At 40.2% G+C, this 17366-nt stretch overlaps 1 protein-coding gene and 2 long non-coding RNA genes across 4 annotated transcripts in view; 2 read left to right on the forward strand and 1 right to left on the reverse strand.

Moving 5' to 3' along the window:
• fbxw4 (F-box and WD repeat domain containing 4) overlaps positions 1 to 10473 on the forward strand; it is a 195029-nt gene extending 184556 nt beyond the window's left edge. The window contains exon 9 of the mRNA XM_077496260.1: positions 9795 to 10473. Within this exon, the coding sequence (XP_077352386.1) occupies positions 9795 to 9809 (15 nt within the window). The 3' untranslated portion in view covers positions 9810 to 10473. The remainder of the gene's footprint in view (positions 1 to 9794) is intronic.
• LOC144001718 (uncharacterized) lies at positions 2604 to 7726 on the reverse strand. Its single transcript, XR_013278567.1, has 3 exons — positions 7541 to 7726; positions 7084 to 7127; positions 2604 to 3185 (listed from the first exon to the last, which is right to left on the reverse strand). It is a non-coding gene; the product is annotated as an uncharacterized LOC144001718 (long non-coding RNA).
• LOC144001715 (uncharacterized) lies at positions 4933 to 8291 on the forward strand. Of its 2 annotated transcripts, XR_013278564.1 has the most exons (4): positions 4933 to 5937; positions 6077 to 6211; positions 6290 to 6323; positions 6403 to 8291. It is a non-coding gene; the product is annotated as an uncharacterized LOC144001715 (long non-coding RNA). The 2 variants fall into 2 exon arrangements; XR_013278563.1 differs by having other exon boundaries at positions 6077 to 6323.
• Positions 10474 to 17366: the final 6893 nt, after the last annotated feature.

Here is a 17366-nt window from a genome sequence, read left to right on the forward strand (position 1 = left end):
GTCAACTTCCTCCTTGTGCTGCTCGCGTCTGAGTTCAAGGTCCTCCTTGTGCAACTGCATTTCTTCTAAGAACATTGCACTCGTGGACTCCCCCTTCTTTTCATCAAATTGGTGCAGGTATTCCAAAAATAGGTGGTCTCGGTCCCGTGTCCGCTAACCTATAGGGATGTAAATGTACAATGAGTGACAGTAAATACTTTTGATGAGCTTCCAGTTACATGACTTTGAACTTATTGGAACTTGACAAAGGGGCAGGAAACTCTGTTCGAGTGGCGCAGTTTCTGCTTGTGGACGGACCGTCCTCGCTTGTACCTTCGCTTGTGACGCATCGACTTAAACCAGGGGTGGCGAGATCCGGTCCTCGAGGGCCGCAGTCCTGCTGGTTTTGGATATTTCCCTTCAACACAGCTGATTCATGATCAGCTCATCAGCAAGCTCTGCAGAAACCTGATAACGAGCCTGTTAATTGGAATCAGCTGCACTTCGAGTAGGGAAATCTGCAAAACCTGCAGGACACCGGCCCTCGAGGACCGCAGTTTGCCACCCCTGACTTAAACGGTTTCAACAGATTCGTGCTATGAGTAAGAGTACAGTACAATGATTTAGGTAGGGGTAAAACACGGCACTCACGTTAATGTACTTTCATTTTTCATAGTTACAGAACAGAATATGCCACACTACATTGCCAAATATGGCGGCATGCACTTGAAGCTTTTTTAGGCAATACACACTAGTAAAATTGCAGGAATGTAACTTTTTTTTTTCCCCCCCTTTCTCAATGCACCATTATGAGTGAAATGAAAATTGTATATGTGAGCATGAGGATTTATTATTGTGTATGCCTATGAATTTCATGTACATACGTTAATGACAAATGCACGCATGTGTTAAGGTGCAATTGTTTACACAAGCAGGATTACACATTTTCTTTTAGTACATTCCAGTAAAAGAAAATGTGTAGTAAATTAATACATTCCAGTAATGTACTTTTTTTTTTTTTTTTTTTTATGAAATGAGTCAGTAGATATAAAGAATGGGTAGGACTAGACAAGTTTTTAACTTCTTTCTACTCCTTTGAACATGTAAACTATTATGAATGATTGCAATAAGTTTCTTCTTTCTTTTAAAATGTTAACTGCTACTCATTTGTTTATAATGTCCAATAAACAAACAAACACACTGCCTTATTCAACGAAGCAAAATTAATTGTGAGTGGGGTGTTGCTTTAAAAGTTTTAAATGAAGCTTTTGAAGTTATATAAAATGAAATGAAACATACCAGGACTGTTCAGGGAGGCATCATAACGTAAAGGAGAGCACAGAGAAGGTCCCGCTGTAAGTCAGAGTACATCACAACAAAGGTCAGTTTACACTGTTAGACGGCATACCTTTTATAGCAACGGATATTTCACCGTGACCGTCAACTCCCCTGCCAGCGAAATTCTCGCGCGATTCATGGCAAAGTAGCGCTGGTATCGAGGTGAAGGTCACGGCAAAATATCAATTTCGAGTCATTCATCTTACGTTTTCGTTTCCCCAGAACTATATACGAGCTGTTAGGTGATGAGACTAACAAGTTAAAACTCTTTAGTCGCGTTGTACACAGAGCCTTGGCTTAAGGGAAAAAAAAAACAAACGAAGTGGTTGTTTTGCTTTTAACCGTGCATATCATGCCTGGTTTCCACACGTCCTTTGCACAAAGCTTTCCAATTTCGTCATCACTGGAAGCAAGGCTATTTCGGCATTAGCTGCCTACAATACTCTTCATTTACTAGGTTAATTGATTTAGGAATGATTTCACAACATTACATAGGTTCGGAGCTGGATGCGTGCCTTTGCCAAGCTTAAGCCATGCTACGCTAACAACTTAGTGCTAGCGCGGTGTAAAAGCCACGTTAAGACCGCGCAGCGACCTAAACGAATATATAAATACAAATGTTCATGAGGCAATTCTGTCTTACCTTGGTGTGTTAGCGTGTCTGTTGTTGAGGAATCCTCGCCCACTGCCGTGTCCTCGCACATAACTTCCAGCATTGCAATTGCAGAGTCCTTTGTTTTACCGGTTGTACACCCCATCCGGTGGCCGAGAATGACGTCCAGTCTTTCGTACCATTTATTAATTTTGCGGTCATTTCCGCTTCGGCTGTTGTGGTCCTTGAGTTTTTTATAGTCCTGTTTGAGTTTCTTGAGTTTTTCCCTTACCTGCCTTTGTGTGTGGAAAATGCTAAGCTCTTCTAGCTTCGCGGTTATCAATTGATAGACTTTATCGTTTCTTGTGGCACTTTCAAATTGTCGTTGGGTCTCCTCGTCCCCGTAAATGCTCAGGAGAGCCTGCACTTCTTCGTCCGTCCACCTATCGGTTTTTTTAAATCCTTCCATTTCCAAAACGTTTGGGGGGAAAAATCGTCGCGCTCTCAGCAGTGAAAAGTAAAAAAGAAATGGCGGCTTTACCGCGAAAAACTCACCTATCCAAAACACACCTCCTCGTCCAGTCAACCAATCATGACACACTTCACAACACGCCCCCACTTGTGTAGTTCAGGGTACACCGAAATACCCTCCTCTTGTCTAGGTACTTAGGTAGTACCGTTTCCACCCCCCCAGACCCGGAACTACTTTTGTGTGTGAACGCAAACTTTGGACAAACTCCCCCGGAACATAGGGAAGTTCCTGAATAAGTTCCTGCGGTGTGAAAGCGCCTATAGTAGACGTTAATTAACGTCTATGGCGGCCAATCCTAGGATTATACTGAACGTTTTTAAACGTTTATGGCGGTCAAAGAGTTAAAAGCTGTTGTTCTTATGTTTTGTGACATCCAGATGTTATTGTGCGTTGTAATTTTGCACAAGTGGTAGCAGAATGCTGGATGGTTGGTTTACAAGACTTTATTTTTTATTTTTTTTGGCCATAATCGCTGAGCCCTAGACTAAAGTATGCAATCCAATATTAATTTGTTGCACGTCTTTGCAATACACTTATTGCATGAGCCATTCGTGCGATACGTTTTTTGTTTTTTTTTCTTTTCGCCATATATTGCGCAACCTTATTATCTCCACCCTCTCCTACTAACTTCTTGCTTCTGGAAAAATAAATTCAACAACATTCAAAAAGAAATCTAGTCACCTGGTTAACCCTGGCGTAGTCTGTGACAGCTGTTTCTTCATCTGGTTGTGCTTCAGTGGAAATCTGGAGCAGATGAATAGACAAATACGAATACAATTAAATTCTTACTAAGACTGTTATAATATAATTCCATGTAATCATGAATGTGCGACCATATATACACTGGGTGGGGCCACATTCACGGTGTAGGGTAGAGCTCGCCAGTCGGCGAGCTGGCGGACTCAGTAACAGGGTTAGGTGTCACTTGTACTCTGGCGTGACGACCGGGGCCTCTCCCCACCGGGCTCGGTGTTCTGGTGTTCCGCCTTCTCCCCTGGTGCTTCCTCCTCTGCTTCCCCCCTCCCGCCGCTGTGCAAATCTCGCGCGGCTGGAGGTGGGGTGGGCACATCTTCCCTCTCTGCGCTGCTGCCCGGTGCCGGTTTCCGGGGGGGGTGGGGGGTTCTCGCGGGGGGCCGGGTTCGCGGGGGGGGGGTGGCGGCCGTCGGGGGGGGGGCGGCTTGTTTGGGGGGGGGGGTGGAGGTATGGGTGGGTGGGGGGTTGGGTGCTGGGGGTCGGGGTGTGTTCGGGGGTTTGGGGGTCGGGGGTGGTGGGGCCTGGGTCGTGGTGGATGGCGGGTTTGGGTGGGGTGCGGGGGGGTCGTGGGGGGATGGGGGCTGGGGACCGGTGGGGCGCTGTGGGGGCCCGCTGGGCCTCGTTCTGCGGCCTTGGGCTCGGGGGTGTGGGCCGGGGCTGGGGCGGGGGTGTTCCGGGTGTCTGGGTCGGCTCGCCGACCGGTGTCCGCTCGGGTGGCTTGGGGGTGGCCTTGGTGCTGCCGCGGCCTGGGGATTCCGGGGGGGGGGGGGGGGGGGGGTGCTCGCTTTGCTGGACCGCGGTTGACGGCTTCTTTCTTTGGTGGTGGTCCTTATGCATGCCAGATCCATCGCACCAGCATCTACTGAAACTCAAACAGAAGTTGCCTCTCCCTCCCACAGCCCCTTGAATCAGTGGGTGCTGGTGTCTGTGGATCTCACTTTGCTTTATCTATCCTTCCCTCCTTCCTCTCTTTAGTTTTTCCTCTGGTCACTTGAGATCTCAATTTATTGGAAGTTTGAGGTTTCTGGGGTTGGCATAAGACTCCGGTTTTGTAACCACGCAGGAGGGGTCTTGTTGGTGCTGGACTTCACTTTGATGGATTGGATGTACTGGCTTCTATTGATCTCACTCTGCCTTATCGATCCTTCCCTCCTTCCTCTCTTTAGTTTTTCCTCTGGGCTCTTGAGATCTCGCTAAATTTGCTGGAATTTAGAGGCTTCCGGGGTTGGCGTAAGACTTTGATTTTGTAATCATGGGGAAGGCAGGAAGTGTTTGGTCGGTGCTGGATGTCACTTTGATTTACCTTTCTTTTCTCTTTATTTCTTTTTTTTTCTGACCTTTTCTCTGGTCTCCTGACCATTTAAATCTCACGACTCTGGCAAGATTCTGAAGTACCTGGTTAAGGCGAAGGGTAATGGGATATTTATAAGGTTTTAGGTGAATGAATGAGTATAAATTTATAAGTATTTGCACGCACGCACACGCACGCACGCAAACGCACGCAAACGCACACACGCAAACGCACGCACGCACGCAAACGCACGCACACATACACACACACAAAAAAAAAAAAAGAAAAAGAAAAAAAAAAGAAAAAAAAAAAGAAAAGAGCAATGATGACAAGACGTTGAATCGGTAAGACTACCGAATGAACAATTCTGAGCTCTTAAAAAAAAAAAAAAAAAAAAAAAAAAAAAAAATGAATGTGCGACCAGTATTACTAGTATGTCACATCTATGACAATATCTATGTAATAAGATATCACGATATGATAACATGAGGTTGGCGATAACCTCAGCTGTCAAAACTAGCTTGCACCCCACAAGCCATACTGCACACGGTGTATCCCAACTTCAAATGTTTGCTAACATAAATAATATATACTATAAATTCTGTTTGGTGCAAAAGGAACTTACATAATTATAGTGTTTAAAATAATTGTATTTGTCTTAATATTTTCAAATTTTTAAACATCTTGTTTTGAATAAAAAAAATAATCATTTTCAATAGTTTGTGATTATTCCATAATCGAGCAGCCCTACTGTACAGTGTATAGTAAATGTGCCAAAGAAAATAAAGTACATCTCTGCTAAACATTTGCATAAATTAACTGTAATGAACACTCACAGACTTTAACTCTTTGACCGCCATAAACGTTTAAAGACGTTCAGTATAAACCTAGAATTGGCCGCCATAGACGTTAATTGACGTCTACTATGTTTTTTTATGGAAACGGGTGGAGGAAAGCCTTGGGCAGCTGTGCTCCAAGCATCAAGCCGATCGGGTTACTATAATGAGTATTCCTGGCCACTAGATGGCTGTGATGAGTCTTTTGGACAAGATCGGGTAGGAGACAACAGTAGAAGAAGAGAGGCGGAGCTAGAGTGTTGAGGGGGAGAGAATGGCTAACTTGGCTAAGGGAGTCAAAAAGGCTACAGATGGCAATCATCTCACGCTTGATCCTTATTTTCAAAGCTCAAAAGCATCGACCAGTGCTCAAGAGCACAGTGATGACGGAGTTAAGTCATAGTTGAAGCGGTGACACGGCCGTTTCGACCACGTCCTAAGGCCCCACCGGCTAGCGATGCTAATAACGTCCTAAGGCCCCACCGGCTAGCGATGCTGACACCGGAGAAAAGTGGTGCACGTCTGCACAGATGACGTTTCATCGGACGATGACGACTACTACGGGTCCGATGCAAGACAGTCTTGGACAGTCTTTCGTCCTCCAAAGAACGTGAAGGTAAGCGCTAACATGCTAAGAGATTGCTAGTAAGATTACTTTACTAACTTTTCGGGCGATCTGCTAGCAGCGTGTGTAAATGTGCTGATATACACTAAAACATCTATTACCTATACAAACGTGAATGTATATTTTATAGATCGTGCTCACAGCAACGTCCGACCGCTGGTTCTACGACAAAGAAAGGTAAAAAAACAAAAACGTTTCAATACACCGCAACAAGCTCCCCCTCATAGGGCCCAAAGTGACCCTTCTCACAGTGAGCAGAACAAAGGTAAAAAGAAAAAAAAAAAAAAGATTCTCCACAGCTCTAATAAAATATTTGATGGTAAACGTCTTCTATAATTTACAGAATGTGCATCAACCAATACATCGAAGAAAAAAAGGTAAACATGCACACACACACACACACACATTGCATCACAGTGCTCTAATATAATATGATATTGAAATGTATATTTGCAGAGCCCAAAGATTCTGGCTGGCTTGAAGTTGATGAATTAGGCTGGCAGCCAACCATCTTCCCCTTTGCTGTAAAACCAGGACCAAGGGATGCTGCAGAGCTGAATTCCCACCTGCCAGCTGACATCCTGGAGCTCTTCATCACAGATGAACTTCTCCAGCACATCGTTCATCATACCAACCTCTACGCAAATCAGTCCATGCAGAAGCAGACTGACAAAAACTGTTGCGCACGTGTAAATAGTTTGCAAAGAGTTTTCCAAATTGTTTGTTCGGATTGCTACTGTTGCATGTAAATAAACTGTTATTTTGCAATCAAAAAACATTTTTTTATTGTTGGGGTAGTGTTTTATAGAAGTTTAGGTGTTTGTAGAATCCCTCATGCAAAAAAAAAAAAAAGTGCCAAATTCACTAGAGTGCATGAAATAACATCGTTTCACAAAAAGCTTGATTTCTCCGTATTTTGGAAGAAAATAGAGGATTTGGGTGAAACGAAGCTGTTTTCTATTGTTGATTACTGAAGATCCGAATAAGGTAGAAACAAACTTTTTTTTTTTAGATGAAAGATGAGACTTCAATCTTTCATTTGGTAGTATCCGCGTTTCCATAGTCCTAACACAACATTTTCTGTGGAGCTTGAAAGATTGGTAAAATTCTGTAAATCAGCTGGCAGTATGGGGTTACCTTTTCCGAAAATGGCTGGCAGTCAAAGAGTTAATGAAATATTCCTGTTTAAAAAAAAATTTAAGTGAACAATAAACACAAATGCAGAAATGTAACAAGTTATAAGTGATTACTGAATTTATACTGTACTGGTAATACTAAGCCATTATTTAGAACAAACAAAAGTACATTAAATTAATGACAGATGACACATACTAATTAACTTCATTACTCCGCAATACACGACATAAAATTTTTACCAGTACTTTCCTTAGTATAACTACACATTCATCTACCAAACCAGCCTGTCACGTCTTTCTGTTTACAATTTCAATTAGCATGTATTTTAGTCAACAGAAGGTTAGCTCTGCTTTGCTAACTGTCGCTAACAAAAGCGTAGCAATTCTAAATAATTAGCTGCATTCATCATTTACAACAGGTTGTAAGGTATGCTAACGGAAGCTTAGCTCGCACTTACACTGAACTTGCATTAGAATTCATTTGTGCCGAAATTGCAAGAGGGAGCAGTTTACACAAGCGACCAACATTTAAACAAAACAAAACAAAACAAAAAACGTTTCCAAGATGAGTTTCTGTAGGAAAAATATCAACTAATTAGCTTCAAATCCTACCTTGTTTGCACAGCTGCACGCCACCTGCGTTGATGACTAGGACGCCTTGTGAAGTCAGGGGGCGGTTCTCTCCTCAGAGCTGCTAAATGACGTCACTTCCTTACTCCGAGCAATATAATAAATCACATTTTCAACAAATTGATTCAGTAGTTGGATTATGAACATTGTTGATGAGAATGGCTATTGTTGTATGATCTGAAATGTCTTTTTTTTTTTTTTTTTTAAATAATCACATTTAAAATTAACCCAAAGGCTCTTAAATTTAATTAATTACCACAGACGAAAACAATATTTTGCAATAATTATAGTTAATTTGTAATCATAAAATGTGGTTATAGTTTTTGTTTTTACAAAAGTTTTTTTGTTGCTGTTTTTTAATTTCATTAATGGAAATGTTTTGCTTTAGTAAATAAAATAACATTGCTGCTGTCACACAGTTGCTGTCGGAGGATGTTTTGGTAATATCCTTTTGCTCATAGTTCGTAGTCTGTTTTTAAACAATTTCTGTTGGTTATTTTTTCTGTTTTTTGTTTTGTTTTTTGTTTTTTTTTGGTCAGTGAATTCCACCCCCTATAATAAATAGATTCCATCCATCCATTTTCTTGACCGCTTATTCCTCACAAGGGTCGTGGGGGGTGCTGGCGCCTATCTCAGCTGGCTTTGGGCAGTAGGCAGGGTAATAAATAGATTGTATTTTCCTTATTTTGTTCTGCATTTATGGAGTCCCTTTTTCACCGGTCACACCAGGCCATCCGCCGAAAGTCTTTCTGCCTCACTATGGGTGTAGATGCACTTGTCTACTGGCATTCCTGAGCAAGTGCAACACTGGTGGTGGTGGTGTCTTTCTTGGGTGCCCTGAAGCCTTCTTCACTTAAAGTTTGTAAGTTCACCTTAGGAAATGACATTCATTTTCAGGGCAAATAGGGACTTTGCAATTCATCCTATCACCATAACATTCTGGAGTAGGCTACATGCAAATTGCCTTCATAAAAAAATAATAATAATAATAATAAAATAAATAAATAAATAATAATAATAATTATAATGCAGAACTGCAGATTTTGAGAAAATCAATGTCATTCTCAAAACATTTGGTCAGAAAGATGTTACTCTGACGAAAGAGTGGAATGTTAAAGTATGAATCAATGTATGGTACTGACAGTTTATGTCTCTGCCTCCAGCAGTTCAAAGTGATGTCATAAACAGCTGTTCACCATTGTACAGTTTATTTTTTCTTGTTCAAATAAACAACCACTGAAAGAATTAAATACTGAAATATATAATTAAATGTCATGGGGGATTTCATTATTTAATTTATTTATTTAGTAATTGGTAGCTGCAAAAAAATAAGGCACTGCATCTACTGACAAACACTTGCAATACACAGCATTTGACAAAAAACGTAATTATGGGGACATGTGCGTAATTGTGGGGACAGGTGACAGTCAGCCAATCAAATGCTGTGAAATATACACTGGTGTGAATAATTCATTAGGTGGTGCATTGCAAGGACCTGCCTACAGGGGGCATCATCAGATACACAAAAATACACACCATTCACGTAATTGTGGTTTATGGGGACTTTGGCTAAAACTTCGGATTTTAGCTCTCTACAGCCCTAGAAGCACTTCTGCATTGAATGAATTATGAGGACATGGGCTGTGTCCTCATAATTCAAAATGTCCTCGCAGTGTTGTGTGTATTCAGGTCCCCATAATACACAAAGGCAAACACCCACCCACACACACACACACACACACACAAAAGAATTACAAATGTGCAGACTGCTTTACGGCATATCCAATTGTTCCAAAGCGACTGTTGTCATGAACAAGCTGAAAACAACCCAAGAAATGAAGATTTTTATTTATTTGTCTTTTTTGTTTTTGTTTTTTTGTTTTTTGTCTGGAGAGACAAAAAAATTGCAACAAAAATGAGCCAACTGGATAAAAGTAAAAACCAACCGTTTGCTGTTACTTGAAAAACGTTACAGTACTGTATAAAGAAAAAAAATATAAAATAGATTAATTACCTCATCGCTATACTGTACATCCTTCACACAGCCACTGTAAACAGAAATGTATTTCAATCCAACTCCAGACTACCATGAGATGAGAATTTCACGACGCTGGTCCATCTGGGAAATGCGGTCTACATTCAAGGCAAAACAATACCGCTGTTGTCCATATGGTGCCGCCATAATCAACGAAACCTGAATGCTGCTAAGCCTTGCTAATAAGGCAGTGCTTCTCAAATAGTGGGGCAGGCCCCCAGGGGGGCACGAGGCTCCATCAAGGGAGGCACGTTAGACCTCTGGGAACATGCTTTTTAATTTTTTTTATTTTGATATTTTTTTACTGTCCTATAATAAAGTGCAATTGCACCTCCACTACATTAGGGGGCAGTGGCGCTCTCATTATCGTTAGCGTGCACAGGGAGCATTCGCTCAGTGGTGTAGGGGTTTTGTTTGCACTGAGCATGCGCGCTTTCCACACAGCAAAAAAAAAAAAATCAGCACAAATTATTTTATATTTTTGTTTTGCAGGTTAAAGTTGTTTTTATATTGTGTTCCTGAGTTAATGTTGATCAGTTTGAATGCATTATTATGTATTGATTTTATGTAATTGTATTTTTCCGTAGCATATGGTTTTACATGGTCAACCAAAAAATGTTTATAGTTTAATTAAGGATTTAATTTTATTTTTGAATTTCAGATGCACTTTAAATCTTTTCTGTTACAGTTAATAAAGCTATTCTTTGTTGTAAGTTGGTCCATATTTCTTTCTTTTTTTTTTATCCTCATACATTAATACGGATACAGTGTTATGCAGAGATGTGCTTACAATTTTATAGACAAATGATTCTATTTATAGTCGCGGGGGAGAGAGATGTTTACTTCTTACTAGGGGGGGCATGACTGAAAATAATTGAGAAGCACTGTAATAAGGCAAGTAGTTTAGGATTCTGGAGTGGCCTCTGCCCTGCATCCCACTTGACAATATCCACCCCTGCAATGAACAGCGACCAATCTTACCTTCACAGTCAGAACCACAAGAGGTAACTGAGACCATTTATAAAATCGTTTCTCGAGAATGTTTAATGTTCATGAATCAGACCTTTTTGCTTTTACAATTGAATTATTTTTACTCACCATGTTATTGTCATTATTTTGGTTGTAAATAATATATTTCTATTTTTGCAAATCTAGAAAAAAAATCTAAACCAATTTATTAGTTGTAGTGGTAGGTTACTTATTTTATGACACTCTGTAACCGCGGGTTACAGACAATTAGATGATGGGCCGCAAATGACTGCTAGGCCATAGTTTGTAGACCACCGGTTTAACGTGAGGCAAAAATAAATAAATAAATAAATAAATAAAATAAAAATTAAGGTAGAACAATCATCAAAATAAAATCTTAACAATTCATTAACACTCCTGATCTTGACCGGATTTACTTAAAGGGTTCATATGATTTTTATTTTTATTTTTATTTATTTATTTATTTTATTTTATTTTTTTTACTCATGTTAAATGCCCTCTTTGCAAGAGCTTTGCCGGGTGCATTTATTTATGCAGCCATGCTCGCAGGACAGCGATAAAATTGTCAAAGTGGACTTGTCAGGACTTTTAATATTTAGCCTAGTTGGTTGACTGATCAACTGGCTAATATTTACAGAGCCACAGAAGGATTTAATTTCATCAGAAGCTGCATTTAACTAAATTTAGGTGTCCAGTCATTAAAACAAGGACAGAAAGAAACCAGGAAAAGTAAATACAAGCAACTGATGAGACAACGATAAGCACCTGGTCACGACACAAGCTGATTGGTAAACACGGGGACCTGCTTAACTCTTTTACTGCCACACGTTATTAAAAGACAACCCAAAATGCCAGCGGATTTCGAGCATTTGAACTCATTTTTCGAAGCAAACAGAATATTGTGTTCTTTTGCTACATAAACAACATGGGTACCACATGAAAGATCGCATTCCATTCTTTCATTAGAAAAAAAAGTATGTTTCTACCTTATTCCGTTCTTTAGTAATCACCATTTGACAATAGGTCATTTGAGTGACATTGAGTGAAAATTTAAAAGAAAAGATACATTTGATACTAATGTTTTTTTTTTGAGTGATTCTCCATAAAATTTGGTTTGATGATTCACGTCAGCCTTGCAAACGTTCTATTTCATCAGATTGCGTCATGTTCCATTGTAATTCGCAGCTCTAGTTAGGGCCCGAGCAGCGACCACTGCCATCTGCTGGCCATAGTTAGTGGGTGTTTTTGATTTCACAACTCATTGACCCGGTTGCGATGCACTTGGACGTTGCACTGACCACTGATATATTCAAAAAAAAAAGTAGTTGACGTCACTTAACATTTATGGCGACATGTATCGTGATTTTGCTAAACGTTATTAAATGTTTTTGGCGGTCAAAGAGTTGACCAGCACAGGTAGACAATAACCTGAGACAGACATGGACAAAAAGGAACATGATGAAAACATGGCAATACTAAAATCTAATAAAAACCAAATCCACAAAACAGTAGGCTCCATGACAACTTTTGTGATTGAGTAAAAAGAGAAGAAACAAATTCATGAACATCCATGCAGTGTGCGAATCCACGACAGATAAAAATGGTTGTACTTTTAATCTAGTATTATGGAATAGACACAAAGCATTTCTATGATCTGGAAGGATGAAGAAAGTGAGATGGACAGAACAATCAAGACTCATTTGTTGGACATAAGAAGCATGCTAGAGCCTGCTGGAAGACTGTTAATCCATTAGCCGGAGGGCAGTTGACGACACACGCGTGCTTGACACATAAAATGCAAATGCACACACTGCCTGTGAGTCCCAGTAAGGAAAACAGCTCAAACTTTTCCTCCCCAACTTTGTGAATGGGCTGTCTGAATGCGTCTGATGTCTTTGAAGTGATTAAGGCACATTATCCTCTTGACAAACCCAAGTCGTCACTGTGAATACGCACTGTTTGGATGTACATACGTACATTTGACCCAAGCACCTCAGATCACACACCATGGGGGATTTGCATGTTGATCCCACAAATCCACTTCCTACCATACAAGGATAGTCGTAGATGGTTTACATTTGTACACACCCTGGATTATCCACACACACATTCAGTGCACCTGGAGTTTCAAACTACAAAGGCTGGTTTTGGTGGCCATGTGTCACTGATTTTCAAATTGCACCAAAGCTATAGATAGTGGAAAAATCGGATCACTTGATATTTGAGTTTCAAGTTAAAGGAATTGTATTTCTATAGCGCACATTCTCAACAGAAGTCATCTTACTTTACTTTCATATGGAGCAGGTCTAAAAGCCGTGCTTCTAACGCAGCCAGATGGAAACACAATAGAGTGCAAACCATAGGCCGATCTCAAGCCCTGATAAATTCAAAGTTGCTTCAGAAATATCTAAAGTGTCAGATTGAAATTGAGGATGTTATGTTTAATGTTATTAGTGGTGATGCCTCGCAGGAAGAATGTGAACTAGAAGAGAAAGAGACATTCTGGACGGAGTACTTCAGACTAGAACATCCTAGACATAGCGAGAGATGGTGCAGATTTGAATAGAAATGTTTGTGAAGGCAACTCTCAGGTCTGCTGTCTCAGCACCCTGAAGTGTGTGTGTGGGGGGGTGTTCTTGTACATACTACATTGTGAGGACCAAAATCCATCTTTATCCAACAGAATGAGGACATTTTTGTGAAGTGGGGAAATTTTGGCCGGTCCTCACTTCTCAAGACCTCTTTTTGAAGGTCAAGACTTGGTTTTAGAATTTAGGTTTGATTTGGGTTATGGTTGGGGTTAGTGTAAGGATTAGGGTTAGAGTTTTGCCATTGATGAGAAAATTGGGAGGTGTTCTTTTGGATCTGTAACCGTTTTGACGCAATACACACTAATGGACGTCCTTTTACTGGACGTGAACGTCCTTAGTTACAGCTGGGGAACCAAAAACGTCCAAAAATTCTCCTTCGGATTTCCACTAACGTTCCAAAAAAATAAATAAAAATGAGGCAACGTGTAATGACTTAAAAATGCTCTTGGAGGAGCCATTGTAGAAGAAATGAACTTTTCCCACTTTTCCAAATGTCTAAATTGTACACCCCAACCACAACAACCCCCGACCCCCCGGACCTCCCCCCCCCCCCACCACCCTCCAACTGTGTCTCGGGAACGGAAGGTCGTACAGTGACGAGCCATATACCGTTGGAAGGGTCTCGACCCCAGCTATCGATTGGTGGTATGGGTACCCGGCCTCCTCCTATTGGTCATTTTTTGGAAGTGTCCCCGTGACTGAGGACCAGGACAGGTTGATAGAGGGCTCCGAAACAAGTCGAATGATGCCCTCATTTGCCTGGAAGAACGTACGGTTCCGGAGCTATAACCGAAAAAAGACAATGGCTAAATTGAAAACACTGGGGAAAAGAGTTTGTTTCAACAAAGAACTTGTTGGCTGATTGATCTCTTATACTCTGATGCCACCTGCTAACCATCTTTTTGTAATCACTACCATTGCTTTACGCGACCTTCAGGTCAGATGCTGCATCAAAGCCTTCTGTATGCTCTAGCATAAAGAAAAGTATTCATTCATTTTGGGGAGTGAAGGACAAAGTATTAAAAAAATAAAATAAAAAATAAATAAATAAAATTTTTGGGTTCGAATGAGTTATGAATCAAAATCCAGTTGAATCGTGAGTTTCTTGTCGATGCCCAACACAGAGAACAAGAAGGAACCGAATGGGATATTACTGTTTCACACAACCTTCACAGTCCAGTTTTAACAACATGCCAACTTAACTTTATGCGAGACGTCAGACGGGTAACATAAACACACTTAAACAATAATGATTGAGGACTTTATGATGGAAAAAGTTCAGCATCGCCTGCCACAACACGTTTGTTTGTTTGTTTGTTTGTTTGTTTGTTTGTTTGTTTGTTTTACCGTGAACAGTACTTATTTGTAGTTAAGATTTCAATTGTGAACTCTGTAGTGTACATCACAAAAAGTTGCATCTTGGAAAACAAAAAAATTGACTCCTTTTCTCAGGTCAGATGCTGCATCAAAGCCTTCTGTATGCTCTAGCATAAAGAAAAGTATTCATTCATTTTGGGGAGTGAAGGACAAAGTATTAAAAAAATAAAATAAAAAATAAATAAATAAAATTTTTGGGTTCGAATGAGTTATGAATCAAAATCCAGTTGAATCGTGAGTTTCTTGTCGATGCCCAACACAGAGAACAAGAAGGAACCGAATGGGATATTACTGTTTCACACAACCTTCACAGTCCAGTTTTAACAACATGCTAACTTAACTTTATGCGAGACGTCAGACGGGTAACATAAACACACTTAAACAATAATGATTGAGGACTTTATGATGGAAAAAGTTCAGCATCGCCTGCCACAACACGTTTGTTTGTTTGTTTGTTTGTTTGTTTGTTTGTTTGTTTGTTTGTTTGTTTTACCGTGAACAGTACTTATTTGTAGTTAAGATTTCAATTGTGAACTCTGTAGTGTACATCACAAAAAGTTGCATCTTGGAAAACAAAAAAATTGACTCCTTTTCTCAAGCAGTGTAGTACGGAAAGCGTCTCCTTTCCTTCCTTGAGATGGGAGATCAAGATTTGTTTGACTGTTGTGGAAATTTCTTTGGTTATTGAATATCTGAAGAACCTTGTTGTCTAGGTGATTCTTTTTTTTGTTTGTTTCCACTTACCTTCAGTTGAAACTCATTTCAGTCTGCCTAATACATCTGTATACTGTCTAATATGGCCATCTAGTGGTCACAAAATAAAGTACACTAATAAACTCAACTTTATTTATAAATCTCATTGCTGCATACAAAGTGATCTACATGGGATCAAAATCAGTAAAGACATGTAAAACAAAACCATTTAATTAATAAATAGAATAAGTAGGTAAGTGAATAAAATCAATAATAAATTAATAACACGGAGTAGGTAAGTGAATAAATAAATAAAGTAAGAATCAATAAATTAATAGCACAAAATACAGCAAACAACATAAAACACTGAAACAATGCTGACTTTCATGCGGAGACAAAAGCCAAAGAATAGAGATGTGCGTGAAGATAAATTTTAAAAGTGGATAGAGCAGGAGATTGCCTAATATTTAGTGGTCGTTCCAAATGGAGGGACTGGCAACTGAAAAGCCTCGACACCCTCTCAGCCTGACCTTTGTCCTCGGTACCTGCAGTCGCATCTGGTTTGCTGACCTGAGGCACCGAGCAGGTGTGTGGTGGTGGAAGAGCTCAGAGTAGAAAGGTGTGGCAAGACCATTTAGAGAGTTGAAAACAAATAGAAGAATCTTAAAATCAACTGTAAATTTCACGGACGTCCAGTGAAGAGAGGCCAGAATTGGAGTTTTGTGCTCCCTCCTACGAGCACCAGTTAGGCAAGCCGACTAATTGAAGATGCTTGAGGGAGGACGGGCTGACCCCAAGATAAAGTGCATTACAGTAACAGGATTGCGGTTTCTAATTGCTGCTGAGAAAGGAGAGTCTTAATTAACCTGCCTAAATTAAAAATTTAAAAAGCACATACAGTAACAGATTGCTGTGTACTAGTAGTTAGTTAATTAATCAGTCAGTCAGTTTGTTTTTGTCAGACCAACGGCCTTAATGATGCTATTCATGAAAGATGCAATGTTTGAGGTTGCAGGGGTCAACATGCTTAGCCATCTAAATAATATAATACAAATACCTGAGCCAAAACGAAAGTGTCAGTCTTTTTATTCAACAACACTGGTATTATTTGCACTGTACACTTAACCACAAATCCACACGCAGCCCCCAATGATAAGCTCTCACCCATAGCAAACCCACCCAGTCCTTCCACTTCACCTGTCAGTCATTCCTGGGTCCCTGGTGCTCAGGAGACCAAATGCCTGTCAGACCTCCAGCAGCCCCTCAAAGAAGCAACTTCCCCTCCCCCTGTCACATCCCACCATACCTCCCCTCCTTCACCTCAATACTTGTCAGACCCGCCAAACAAAAATAAAGTCACATTCTAGAGCGTGGTCGGGGCTCCTGCTTTGCAGATCAGTCAGTGGATGCATGATTGTCGCTCACAGGGTTGGGCCCTTAATCCTATTGTTTCTCCGACAGGATTACTCTCTACGGTCCCTCACTCCCTGTGGCAGTGTGTGAGAGAAAGGCTAGATTAAGGGGATTAGCATGTATCCTCCTGACTTGTCAAACTGGGATGTAAGGAACCATTGACTTTCTTGGGATCCTGAATGAGGAGGTGCCTTTAAACAAAAAAAAAAAAAAAAAAAAAAAGAGGCCATGAAAAGCGGCAAACAAACAAAAATTCCTCAAAGAACAATGTGATTTGTTCTCTTTTGTTCCCTAGAACTGGGCTAAAAAGTTCAAAAGACAAGTCATGATGCAAAAAAACCACAAGGGGGTAAATGGAAGAGGACATGTTACATGACTACACTTACTATTTTAGCACACTTACATGTATTTTTTTTTAAATATATATATATATATATATATATATATATATATATATATATATATATATATATATATATATATATATATATATATATATATATCCATCCATCCATTTTCTTGACCGCTTATTCCTCACAAGGGTCGCGGGGGCTG

The sequence above is a fragment of the Festucalex cinctus genome, chromosome 14, assembly GCF_051991245.1.
Source record: "Festucalex cinctus isolate MCC-2025b chromosome 14, RoL_Fcin_1.0, whole genome shotgun sequence".
Taxonomy (NCBI): Eukaryota; Metazoa; Chordata; class Actinopteri; order Syngnathiformes; family Syngnathidae; genus Festucalex; species Festucalex cinctus.